We start from the raw sequence: 13,652 nt of genomic DNA, 5'->3' as shown, positions 1-13,652 counted from the left end.
CTAGCCGGCTGGCTGGTCTGCTAACATTTAGTGGCTTCCCTGTTTATATATACCAACCTCCATCTCAGTATACTTAAATTCTCGCCAACTACGAAACACTGCAACCACCAAGAATAAGGCTGTGGTTTCGCTACGTACTCCCTAGGGGATGTTGGCCTATAAGCATGAGTACAAGTCTATCATACTACAGAATGTGAAGAAACTTGCGAGCAGCCAAATACTAACATAACACATGCTTACTCCTACAATGACACAACCATGCACTTTAAACATGTCAGAACCATCTAGGTTTTTGGCAAGAAACATTTTATAGAAGTTTATTTGATTTAACCAATACAGGCTTGTTTAATAAGATTTATTCTGCTATGCCAAATGCCATATTTGAACATTTTCTGTCATTTCTAAGAACTGACCCAGTGCAAACTGCTATTATGCTGAGCATTACAAAGTAAGCAATAGTGTTGATGTCATTTAGGAAATCCTTAGTGTCCCAATGGGCCAGACTGTCAGTAACAGAAGCTATCCTGTGAAAGTGTCCTGTCATGTGAGTCGGGAAACATTGTGAGAGGATGAGAGATTTACATTGTTCTGTTAGTACTGGCTGTGATGCCATAGACACTGAGTTCATTGTTAGAAGACCGAGAAAAAACTGCTTTCATTGTCTTAAAGCTTAAAGTTCATAGGAGAGCCCACCCCTCTGAGCGAATGGTTGGTTTTTCTCAGTGCCTCCAGCTCTCTCTCTCGCTCTCACCCGCCTATCAAAGTCCACATGCCAGACTGATCATTTCCTTTTCTAAATTGAAGAGGAGGGCGACCACATCTTTTCTCTGTTTCTTCTTTCTGTTCTGTGTAAACACCCTGGTCCAAAGAGGCTGTCGTTGACCTCTACAGTCAGAGGGAGCTGTATAATATACTCCCACTGCTGTGATCACTGACTCAAAACAGAAGAATCTGTCACCTCTCCTCTCTGATCCTTCAAACCTTCTTAACTTCAGTTTGAATCATATACAGGAAGTCAAACAAGAGGTCAAATAATTGATTAGATATACTGTCGATATCTACATTCAAATGGTTTGTTTTTATTTTGGATTTAGTCTTGTACAAATGTATCTATATTTTTTATAGAATAAAATAGAATATTATTACAAATTGTAAAAACCATCCAAGACATTCAGGTGAAGGATGCAGCAGCGTTTGACGAGACATGAATCAACAGGAAACAGACAGGTTAGAATGGAGAGCTGCTCCAGATTGTAAACTCAGATTAGCAGTCTGTCTCCCAGCCCACACTGAGCTCAGACTGAGTTTGTGGTAAAAACGGAGCTACAAGTAAGCAATTTCCTTTAAGTGTGTGAAAGAATGGAATGGCAGACATTTGTCCGAGTTGAAATTTAGGCCGTTGAAGGGCTACAATACTGTACTGTATCATGACCAATTCGACAAAATAAAACATTCATATTTTGGTTTTAATCTTAAATCTTAAAGTTGTTCATCAACAGCAACACTGTCGCTTCATCTCTGATCTCTCCTCGGTTGAATTCTTAAGTGGCCAGTTTGAAGTCTTTAAACTTTTCTCCTTTAAAAAAAATAATATATATTTTAGTTTTATCTTCTTTTCTTTTTTACCCTCGCTTTCCCTAAACAAGCTCGAGCAGCTTCACCCCACTCCCTCCATCCCTCCACACTGAAATTCACTCTAACAAAACAAAAATGTCATTTTGTCTGACCTAAATCAGAGGGTGTCTGAGCCATGAGCTTATTACATAGTGTGCTTAACTTGTGTTGTGGAGGAGGGCTAGGGTATTATTATCTCTCAGCTACCCACCCTGCTATAAAACCCGACATCTCCACATTGCAGGAGTGCTGCTCTGCTCTCCCTACCTACTGTGAATCTGACAAGCCTGCCTGGTTTCCCTGCCTGCCTTCTCTCTCTCAACTCCACTATTGCTTTGCTCACCAGCCCGTTTAAGCCTGACAGGGACACCCACACTTCTCTCCGCTCCGATGTTCGACTGTTCCACTCCACTAGCAGTTCCTCATCTTTGTTTTGGTGTTGGAAGCGTGGATATTCCCTGTTTTTGTGAATGGGCGTCCGATGCGAGGTGGCTGTGACTGACTGACTGACTGACGGACTGACGGACGGACTGACTGTCATCTCTGGGTACTCGACTCTGAAGAAGCAATGTGGCAGGTCACTGGACGTCACTGGTAGACTTGGAATAATAGACAAAAAAAGAAAGGAAGTAATTAAGAAGGTAGGCCATGATTATGAGGATTATAGTTTGGAATTCTGAACGTTCTTCAGCTTTATATGTGTAAGTTTATGTGAGTGTGTCTGCTTAGTGCTTGCAGTGTATCGGTCTTACTGTGCTACAGTACATGTGCACAGTGCACCTGTTCAGTGTGCATGCGTTCGTGTACTCTGACAGAGACGCAGCTCTGTGTGTGGATATGGTAATTTGATGTCTGGTAATTATCTGGAAAGCACTCTGAGACGCAGTCTCGAGAAAACGCCCTGCTCTTATTGCGGATTCTGCAGTAATTCCTGGAACAAATGTCAATGTTTTTTTGAACAAAAGTTAAAGTTGGAGTGTTGACAGAATGAGAGCCTGTTATGGCGGCGAGTGGTATAGAAGACTGTTGTTGGTGACACTCTTTTTGTGCGTTATCTCATGACACTCTGGGCCTCATCTGCTTACAAAATATAAGGATTAGGCGTGTTTGTTTCACAATGGTTGCTTGTTGTCTAGTTAAAACGTTTGTGGGGTACTAATGGACGTTCAAGTAAAATTAACTGTGTAGATCCGTTTTACAGAGGAGCAAATATGAAAATATATTTTGCGAGAAAAATGTCTGTATCCGTTGACTATAGCCTCATCTGCTATCTGGTTGACTTTTACTGATAATTATTATTATTATTATTATTATTAATTTGTCATAAATCAATAAAACTATGAGATGAGGAAAGGTGGTGAACTTGACAAAAGTGGTTGTCAAGAAGACACCAACAATTCTCCAAAACTATAAAGTCTGCTGTGGATCATCAACAATTTCATTCAAAGCACCGGTGGTCTAAATTAAACTCATTAATTAAAACAGAACAGCCCGTAATCATGAGAATATAAATTCATGTCTCTTTATTATATATATATATATATCATGTATCTATAGATTAATAATAGCCAGCCAATAAACTAATTATGAACCCTTTATAAAGATAACCTTATTGTAAACTGTTATTGGAATGGAATCAATAATGGAATGTTCCGAAATGGAATCAATAAACCAAAGGTTGACCTCCGAGACCTAATAAACCACAAAAACAATACCTGTACTGTCTAAGCTAGATAATGGCGTGAACCTTCAGGCTCCCCTGGAGACTGAGGAATGGCCCGATAATAAACTGCTGTACCATTGGCTTATAGGTAATAATTTGTCCCCCACAATAATTCACTACTTTTAAATCTTGGTCTATTAAATGTAATCACTCACTGTCACAGGTGTACTTTTCCCCTATTATAATGAACAAGACAGTAGTTAGATATTGTTTTCCTCTACATTCTGTGTAACAGATTGAAATGGCATGTGATCACAATTGAAGTTTGTATAAAGATTACAGGGCCATTTTCTTTAACATGTGGCAAAGGAATGGCATTCATCATTTTCTTTAAGAATCGATGGGTATACTGTATCATTAAGTTAATGATGTAAAGATCTGGACATATCACAGTGTGGGTCTTTAGAGCCACGTTATGGGTGTTATAACAAGCATCTAATTCTAAACAACAGGCTGTAGAATAATAGCCAATTTTATAGTCAGTGTAGTTTTTTTCTAAACTAGTGTTTCCCCCAGACAGTGGAGCTATTTCTATCCATAACAACTCATTTTAAATAACAGGCTGTAAGTTTGGCTCTGAATGCCGATTGTATAGTGTAGCTTATAGTCCAGATCAGTATTTCCCCAGACAGTGGCCCTTGGTGGCCTGGGTTCACTAATCAGAAGTGGGGATGTGGGGGTTGGAGACACAGAGAGAGAGCTGTGTTACTGTTAGCCCCCTAGTTAGCCACTGTCTGGCCCCTGGCAGCCTCTAATGATGACACTGCCTACCACAGGACTGGAGGCAAGCAACGACACCGTGTTGGTTGTGGTGACACAGAGTTGGGGTGGGCGAAGTGGTAGTGGGCAATAGTCACTCACTGTGAGGTGTCGGAGAAGAGGAGCTGTGGACAGGCCAACCTGCTCTCTCACAGTGCCATTTATCCTTGTGTAGTGTATTTCAAAACATCAGATTAACCTCTAGGGTACGTGGGACAGCAGCGTCCCACCTGACCAACATCCAGTGAAATTGCAGAGCGCCAAATTCAAATACAGAAATACTGATTATAAAAATTCAGAAAACATACAATTGTTATACATAGGTTTAAAGATTAACTTCTTGTGAATCCAATTGTCAGATTTCAAAAAGGCTTTACGGCGAAAGCACACCATGCGATTATCTGAGAACATCGCCCAGCAGACAAATCATTACAAACAGTAACCAGCCAAGTAGAAGAGTTACACAAGTCAGAAATAATATTAATCACTTACCTTTGATGATCTTCACATGGTTGCACTCAGAAGACATTAATTTACTCAATAAATGTTTGTTTTGTTTGATAAAGTCTCTAATTTATATCCAAAAACCTCAGTTTTGTTCGCGCATTATCTTCAGTAATCCAGAGGCTCAAACGCAGTCACAACAGGCAGACAAAAAAATCCAAATTGTATCCGTAAAGTTCATAGAAACATGTCAAACGATGTTTATATTCAATCCTCAGGTTGTTTTTAACCTAAATAATCGATAATATTTCAACCGGACAATAACGACGTCAATATAAAAGGTAAACAAGAAACGCGCGCTCTCGGTATTGCGCATGAAAAAGCTCTGTGACATTTTAGGGTCCAGTCATTCAGACTGGTCTTGCTTCCTCATTTTTCAGAATATAAGCCTGAAACAATTTCTGAAGACTGTTGACATCTAGTGGAAGGCATAGGAACTGTAATTTGAGTCCTAAGTCAATGGATACTGTAATGGCATTGAATAGAAAACTACAAAAATAAAAAAATCCTACTTCCTGGATGGATTTTCTCAGGTTTTCGCCTGCCAAATCAGTTCTGTTATACTCACATACATTATTTTAACAGTTTTGGAAACTTTAGAGTGTTTTCTATCCAAATCCACCAATTATATGCATATCCCAGCTTCTTGGCCTGAGTAGCAGGCAGTTTACTATGGGCATGCTTTTCATCCGGAGGTGAAAATAGTGCCCCCTACCCTAGAGAAGTTTTAAGGCTTGTTCTTCCTGCTCACTATCAAAGATAGACAGTACAATTAGGATTTCAATTTAATCAAGTAAAAACAAATGTTTTAATCCAAAACAATAGTGACAGTGTTTTTTACATAATTGTTTCTAATAGGTGCATTATCTGGGACTATTTAACAAAGCAAAGTGGAACAGCTTTGATGTGGTCTATGGGGTCTATTTAGTACAAACACAGGATCAAAGGTGTCTTTCCATGGGCTGACAGACAAAACAGGGAGAGACTGCCAGAGCAAATCACAAAAAATAAGGGGTTATCAGGCCCTTTGAAAAAGGTTTACAAGTGGAGTCCCCACCCTGACTGTTTGAGGGGAGGGAGAGAGGGAAAGGGTGATGAAACAGTGATCCATCCAGGACCTTGCGTTGGATAAGCAGTGCCCTCCTCCCCTCTCTGTCCATGTGGCACATCCTCCTCAGATCCTCTCCAGTACATAGTAATTAGCCCTGGTGTGTTAGCACTGTGTGAGTGAGTGAGAGAGAGCGAGAGAGAGCAAGAGAGAGCGCGAGAGAGGCGCGCTGGCTGCTGCCTAGCCTGCAGCACATGATCCCAGGGTGGGGGTAACAGCCTACATCCCAAATGGCACCCTATTCCTTAGCACTACTTTTGACCTGGGCCCATAGGGCTCTGGTCAAAAGCAGTGCACTATATAGGGAATAGAGTGCCATTTAGGATACTTACCAACCATGGACTCCCTCCTGGCCCTCCCTGGCACCTCTCTTATCCACTCTGTTGTTCTAAGTTCCACACCAATTGTTTGACTTGGCTGGGTTTTCCAGGGATGGGCTCCTAGTCCTTCACAGCGTTAATGTTAGGGAACTTTTGGTCTCTCTCTCTCTCTCTCTCTCTCTCTCTCTCTCTCTCTCTCTCTCTCTCTCTCTCTCTCTCTCTCTCTCTCTCTCTCTCTCTCTCTCTCTCTCTCTCTCTCTCTCTCTCTCTCTCTCTCTCTCTCTCTCTCTCTCTCTCTCTCTCTCTCTCTCTCTCTCTCTCTCTCTCTCTCTCTCTCTCTCTCTCTCTCTCTCTCTCTCTCTCTCGTCAGGTATTTATTTGAATTATTTCTGAAAAAAACGTTTTTATATGTACAAAACGCTCCGGAAATGTGATTCCACTTAAAGTAGAATAATAAATAATATGGTATAGCAGGTGATGTATGTTAGACCTCACTGTCCTAGAGGTTATAGCAGTCTGTGTTAGGTGAAATTAGTGACAGTTTAGGCTAATATAGAATATTTACTCATGGGCTACTCTTAGTACATTCTCGTAGTCTCCATATTGACATTACGATACATATTTGACAATGTTGCAACTTCCTGTTCATACTGACTGTCATTTACTATAACTCTGAAAGCAGCACATCAACTATAATCTAACTGGATTCCACGTGGGCTTTTGCTGTAAGCTGCCCACCAATATTTTTTCGTAATGCACAGCGTGTCACATCAAATCAAATCAAAGTTTCTTTGTCACGTGCGCCGAATACAACAGGTGTAGACCTTACAGTGAAATGCTTACTTACAGGCTCTAACCAATAGTGCAAAAAAAGGTGTTAGGTAAGTAAAGAAATAAAACAACAGTAAAAAGACAGGCTATATACAGTAGCGAGGCTATAAAAGTAGCGAGGCTACATACAGACACCGGTTAGTCAGGCTGATTGAGGTAGTATGTACATGTAGATATGGTTAAAGTGACTATGCATATATGATGAACAGAGAGTAGCAGTAGCGTAAAAGAGGGGTTGGCGGGTGGTGGATGGCGGGTGGTGGGTGGCGGGACACAATGCAGATAGCCCGGTAAGCCAATGTGCGGGAGCACTGGTTGGTCGGCCCAATTGAGGTAGCATGTAGCAGCAGCGTAAAAGAGGGGGTCTCTAACCTAGGTCTTCTACTATAGGTATCTTCCACTGTGTATAGATACTGTATCTGTATGATAATCATAGAAACTGTTCCCTAGCAACAAGATCGAGAATATTACATGTTTAATTGGTAACTGATCAGCACAATTAGCATAATAAAAAAATCTCCTCCCCCCGGCTTAGACAAGGGCTTAGACTGCAGCTGGATACTATTAACTCATAGCTTATTTACTCTGGCTTTATACTGTAACGTAGCATAAGCTGTGGACGATTTGGAACCAGTCAACAATGCAGTTGTGGTAAGAAGCCATCTGAACGTATCTATCCACATGCCTGCTGTAACCGCTGAGGAGCGGACAGCTGCAAGTTTAAACTCTATTCATAGACAGGACATGAATGGGCGAGACAACGGCCAAAAACATTTTATCACTCACTGTAAACATCTTAGAGAATTAACAACGTGTTCACAAGATCCTCCATAGGATAGCATTCAACACTTCACTCTTCTCTATAATCTAAAGAAAATTCATCTTTCATCAACTGTGGTCTGTGCAGCTCTGGAAAAGCGATTTTGTTTTATCACTAATCTATAAATTAACTTACCTGGTGAAAGAATGGTTTAATAAAATTAAATGTCTACTTCCATAGAAATAACACTTGCTTGGCACTGTGTTTCTGATTAGTTTTGGATCTAGGCTGGGTAAAGCAGTTTGTGACAACTGTTGATGTTAAAAGGGCTGAAGCAATACATTTGATTGAAAATAAATGACATTGTGTTTCTCTCCATGTGTTGTAAAAAAGCAAGAGAAGGAGAGGAGAGGATGGCCCACACAGAGGATGACCTGATCGGGATTCCGTTCCCCAACCACAGCAGTGACGTCCTGTGCTGCCTCAACGAGCAGCGCCGCGCCGGGTTACTCTGTGATGTAGTCCTTGTTGTACAAGACCAGGAGTACCGTACCCACCGCTCGGTCCTTGCCGCCTGCAGCCAGTACTTCAAGAAGCTCTTCACCGTGGCCTCTGACGGAAGGGACCAGCACGGGGTGTTTGAGATAGACTTTGTGGCCCCCGAGTCGCTGACTGCAATCTTGGAGTTTGCTTACACGTCCACGCTGACGGTGACGGCGTCCAACGTAAAGGAGATCCTAGGAGCGGCTCAGATGCTGGAAATCCCCTGCATCATCAACGTGTGTCTGGAGATTATGGACTCTGGTGAGGGAGGAGGTGGAGGAGGAGAGGAGGAAGAGGATGAGGATGTAGAAGAAGAGGAGGAAGATGATGAAGAGGAGGATAAAGACATGGATGAGGATGATGAGTCGAGGAAGGACGAGCAGGAGGATAACGAGGAGGATAATGCCAGTGAGAGGTCAATGAGGTCGTCAGAGAGTCAGGACCAGGTCGGGTCAGAGAGAGGAGCAGCTCCCAGTCCACCCTATACCTCCCAGTACCAGCAGCAGTACGAGCTGCAGCAGAATGAGAGGAAGTGTCGGGACACAGACTCTCAGTGTGAGAAACCCCGGCAGGAGCATGAGAGCATGGAGAGCCGAGCCCTCAAGGACTTTTCCATTGAATCCCTGCTACAGGAAGGGCTATACCCTAAAATGCCATCAGTCCTGGACAGGAGGGCTAACTTTTCCCCTCTGCTCCCCGGCTTCTACCCTCCCATGTGGACCGCAGAGTTCCCAGGCTTCCCCCAAAAGGTCCTAGACCCCAACCACCATGCCCCGACTCCCCGCCCCTCCTACCCCCCTCAGCTGGACAACAGACCCCTAGACCTGGTTGTGAAAAGAGAGATCATCAAGGAGGAGCTAAAGGAGGAAGTCCCGCCCAGCATGCTGCATGGGGACTTCCTGAAAAACTTAATGAATTCCGGCCTATCAGGGATGGGAGTTGAGATGGGGGTAGTACGGTCCGAGGGGTCTCACCTCCATCTGGGCCAGATAAAGGACGAGGCAGACTTCCGCTCCTACATGGGCTTCCTGAGCACGTCAAGCCACCTGGGGGCGCTGTTCCCTCCCTGGCAGCTGGAGGAAGAGCGGAAGATGAAGCCTAAAGCCTCCCAGCAGTGTCCTATATGTAACAAGGTGATCCAGGGGGCAGGGAAACTACCCAGACACATGAGGACCCACACAGGAGAGAAACCATACATGTGCACCATCTGTGAGGTGCGATTCACCAGGTATGACAAATTCATATACACTGTGTCTAATATCCATACTTGTGTTTGAAATTGTAGCTTTTTGGGTTAAGAAAATAAAACGGTTTATAGTATACATACAGGGACTTCAGAAGTATTTATACCCCTTGACTTATTCCACATTTTGTTCTTACAGCCTGAACTCAAAATGGATTACATTTATTTCATCTATCTACACAATAATGACAGTGAAAACATGTTTTTAGAAATTGTTTTTTTTACTGAAAATGAAATAGAGAAATATATCATTTACATAAGTATTCACACCCCTGAGTCAATACATGTTAGAATCACCTTTGGCAGCGATGACTGCTGTGAGTCTTTCTGGGTAAGTCTCTAAGAGCTTTTCACACCTGGATTGATGTTTTTAAAATTCTTCAAGCTCTGTCACATCGGCTGTTGAGCATTGCTAGAGTCTTGCCATAGATTTTCAAGTATATTTAAGTCAAAACTGTAACTTAGCCACTCAGGAACATTCGCTGTTTTCTTGGTAAGCAACTCCATTGTAGATTTGGCCTTGTGTTTAGGTTTAGTGCCTTGTTGCGAACAGGATTTTTCTGAATATTGTTTTTGCTGTACAGAATTCCTTCTTTTCACGCTGTCAATTAGATTAGTATTGCGGAGTAACTACAAGGTTGTTGATCCATCCTCAGTTTTCTCCTATCACAACCATTAACTTCAACATTGGCCTCGTGAAATCCTTGCATGGTTTCCTTCCTCTCTGGCAACTGAGTTAGGAAGGACGCGTGTATCTTAATTACTTCACCATGCTCAAAAGGATATTCAATGTCTGTTTTTATAATTATTTTTACCCATCTACCAATAGCGGCATTGGAAAACACTCCCTGGTCTTTGTGGTTGAATCTGTGTTTGAAATCTACTGCTCGACTGAGGGATACAGAGATGAGGCAGTCATAAAACAATCATGTTAAACACTATTTTCTGAAGGCACTGTATGTGAAACTTTGAAAATTCAATATGCTTTAAATGCCAGGATTTCATACTCATTTCGGATTTTCATCTAGTAGAATTCACTCCATGCAATTGAGGAAGAGAATCGTGTTTGTCAACAGCTGATAATGAGATAAGAGGACGGGCTCTATCAAAATGAACGAATGGTGGAAAATTCCGCATCCGATGATGCATTCTCAGTATGAGTCTAGTATGTTGATACTTGTTGCTTACTGCTTAAGTATGAAGTGCGATTAATACACAGTATGTAGTTTTAGTAAGTAGTAGGCAAGACAGATTTCGGACACGGCACTTTCCTCACATTGTAATAGGTCTTATTAGTCCTATAGACTATACAGAATATGGATGCGTAAAACAAAGTGCTTCCCAATCATCTTTTAATCGATGTTACTTGTATGTAAACCCGTAGATAAAAGGCTTCCAAAACTGTTCTTCGGCTGTCCCCATAGCAGCACCCTTTTTGGGTCCAGGTAGAACCCTTGTGGGTTCCACGTGGAACCCTCTATGGAAAGGGTTCTAAAATGAACCCCAAAAAGTTCTGCCTAGAACCAAATGGGTTCTACCTGGAACCAAAACGAGTTATTCAAAGGGTACTTCTATTGGGACAGCCAAAGGACCCTTTTTGTTTTAGGTAGCACCTTTTTAATAAGAGTGTAGCAATCATGTTGACACCGGCATTTGAGATCTTTAAAGGGCAATGTTATTAGGGCAAGGGAGCAATGTGTTTTTGTGGTTCAGGCTAATTATTTTTATCCTCTCATCTGAATACCACTTGAGAGTCGAGACCTAAATGGTGGAAACTGGAAACCCCCTTTAATGGTTTCTCATTTCCTGCCTCTGTTATGGCATGATAGTTTCACCTTCCATCTAGTACCCCAAAGTATACCTATGCTTTCATCTCTCTTCCATTTTTCAAAACACAGAATATAACTAATTTCTTGTCTTTCCAGGCAAGACAAACTGAAGATCCACATGCGAAAGCACACAGGCGAGCGCCCCTATATCTGTCTCCACTGTAACTCCAAGTTTGTCCATAACTATGACCTGAAGAACCACCTGCGTATCCACACAGGGGTGCGGCCCTACCAGTGTGAGCACTGCTACAAGAGCTTCACACGCTCAGACCACCTGCACCGACACATCAAGAGGCAGAGCTGCCGCATCTCACGCCCTCGACGGGGCCGCAAGCCGGCCGCTTGGCGCTCAGTCAACAACTTCCTGCAGGGCCCTCCGTGCTCGGCCAATCACCACGAGGGCGGCAAGACGCTGACTGAGAGGTCGGGCGGATGCCGGCTTCTGCCCTCCCACGGGGGAGTTAGAGGTCAAAGTCTGGGCCTTGGGGAGAGAGAAAGACGGGACCTGGGTCTGGGTGGTAAGAACCTGCGGTATAAGGACTTGGACAGTGACAGCAGAGAGAGCAGGGAGAGTCGGGAGGCTCGGTACCGGTCAGACAGGAAGCACGTGGTGGACGAGGTGGAGATGGAGAGACAGAGGGGCGTGTTCACCTTTGCCCTGGCGGGGCCTGGGGAGGAAGTCCTCACTCACCCTCCATTTTACATCCCTGACCCCTGGACCATAAGACTGGAGAATCACACCCCTAAAATCCCTGAGCCGGCCAACTAACATTTTTCCAACTGACACTTCCAAATGATAGCTATCTGACACTTCATTTCAGAGTTCTAAGAATTGTACAGAACAGAGAGAGTTCTCTGTCTGGTAGATTTCCCACCTGCTGTTTAGAGATATAAGGGGAGTGATGTCTGGGAACATACGTAGGTATATAGCAAACAGGGTAATTACATGAAAAGATCAGATCAAAATCTTTTGAGCTGCCATCTTTACAATCGCAAGGATTTTGATAAAAACATTTAATTTGGGGAAGTAAAACTGGACGAATACATTTTGTATGTTCCAAAAGTACTAAGTTGAAAAAAATTATACTCTCAGGACATGATATCTGTTTATTTTTGGATTATTAATGTAAACGTGTAATTCATAGTGTAATTAATTAAGGTATGGCAATACGTTGTTTCCTAAATTCCCAGTCTATAAATGAATAAACTGATATTAGATATGAAAGCTCAAAGTTATTTATAAGCTACAAACTACGGATTCCAAATGTACCCAAAGTTGCAGACTTTGGGTACAGTGCTAATAAACAGGGTAGTCTAAGCCACCGAAGAACATTCAAAACCATGAGAAATGATTCACTTGACAAAAAGAAATCTACATCGAAAACTTGTTTTTACCCTTGTTCTCAGATTTTGTCTGCACTATTGTAAATATATACAAATGTTTTAAAGAATTTGACCATAGTTATGTTGATTATTGTTGTATTATATTTGTTGTTTTTTATAGTTGATAACCCCTCCAAAGATGTGGAGTTTGATATTGCACAAACTTGAACAAGCCTTGTGTGACATTGCATACAGTATGTTCTGTGTTTCTTCTAAAGACCACGATGTGTAAATAATTTGTGAAACAGATAGATCATTGCTTTAGCTATGTCCTGCTGGTGATTTGATTGCTGCAGTAAGACATTTAAAAAGGGTTTCTACCCTATTTTCTTATACAGATTTTTTCTGATCTGTGTATAAATGTTGTTATTCACAATTATTTGAATTGAAATGGGAAACTATTTTCTTGGTATTTATGCATATTTAAATTAGCCTTGGCTATATTTTGCAAATATGTTGTTTTATAAAGACACTAAATGTTGTACTCCTGTGGGTCTGGGAGTTTAAATTCTGTGTGTGTGTGTGTGTGTGTGTGTGTGTGTGTGTGTGTGTGTGTGTGTGTGTGTGTGTGTGTGTGTGTGTGTGTGTGTGTGTGTGTGTGTGTGTGTGTGTGTGTGTGTGTGTGTGTGTGTGTGTGTGTGTGTGCGCGTGCGTGCGTGCGTGCGTGCTTGCCGTGAGTGTGAGAGAGCGCGCCTTTGGTGCAAATCTTTCATAACTGGAATTATGGTTTGGATGCCTTTTTAGAGAATGACACACAACATCCTCAATCATCTATTGAGCTATAGCTTGTATTCAAACATCAATATTATAATCACTGTCTTCATAAAAACACCTCGACGTTGCTATCAAAATAAGCTGGTGATAATAATATCACCATGAAACATAAAATAAATTGGATGCTTTGACATTGTAAAGATTTTACATAAATGCATACTTTTCCAAATAAATTAGGGCTATGGAATTTTGACATGTAAAGAATGTTATTTGATTGTTGGATAAAAATATACTTGCATTAAACGTTTATAATGCTGTAAA

General features: G+C 42.0%; 1 protein-coding gene across 2 annotated transcripts in view; it reads left to right on the top strand.

Moving 5' to 3' along the window:
• LOC139543578 (zinc finger and BTB domain-containing protein 7C-like) overlaps window positions 1-13,094 on the top strand; it is a 31,309-nt gene extending 18,215 nt beyond the window's left edge. Inside the window, exons 1-3 of one of the 2 annotated variants that reach the window (XM_071349787.1) lie at window positions 1,866-2,255; window positions 8,013-9,390; window positions 11,331-13,094. In XM_071349787.1, the coding sequence (XP_071205888.1) occupies window positions 8,033-9,390; window positions 11,331-12,003 (2,031 nt within the window). In that variant the 5' untranslated portion in view covers window positions 1,866-2,255; window positions 8,013-8,032 and the 3' untranslated portion in view covers window positions 12,004-13,094. Of the gene's footprint in view, window positions 1-1,865; window positions 2,256-8,012; window positions 9,391-11,330 lie in introns of those variants that run through there. The other variant, XM_071349786.1, reaches the window with a different exon arrangement.
• The last annotated feature ends 558 nt before the right edge of the window (window positions 13,095-13,652 follow it).

Source organism: Salvelinus alpinus, chromosome 18 (assembly GCF_045679555.1).
Source record: "Salvelinus alpinus chromosome 18, SLU_Salpinus.1, whole genome shotgun sequence".
Lineage (NCBI taxonomy): Eukaryota > Metazoa > Chordata > Actinopteri > Salmoniformes > Salmonidae > Salvelinus > Salvelinus alpinus.
This window is presented reverse-complemented; position numbering and strand designations above follow the sequence as displayed.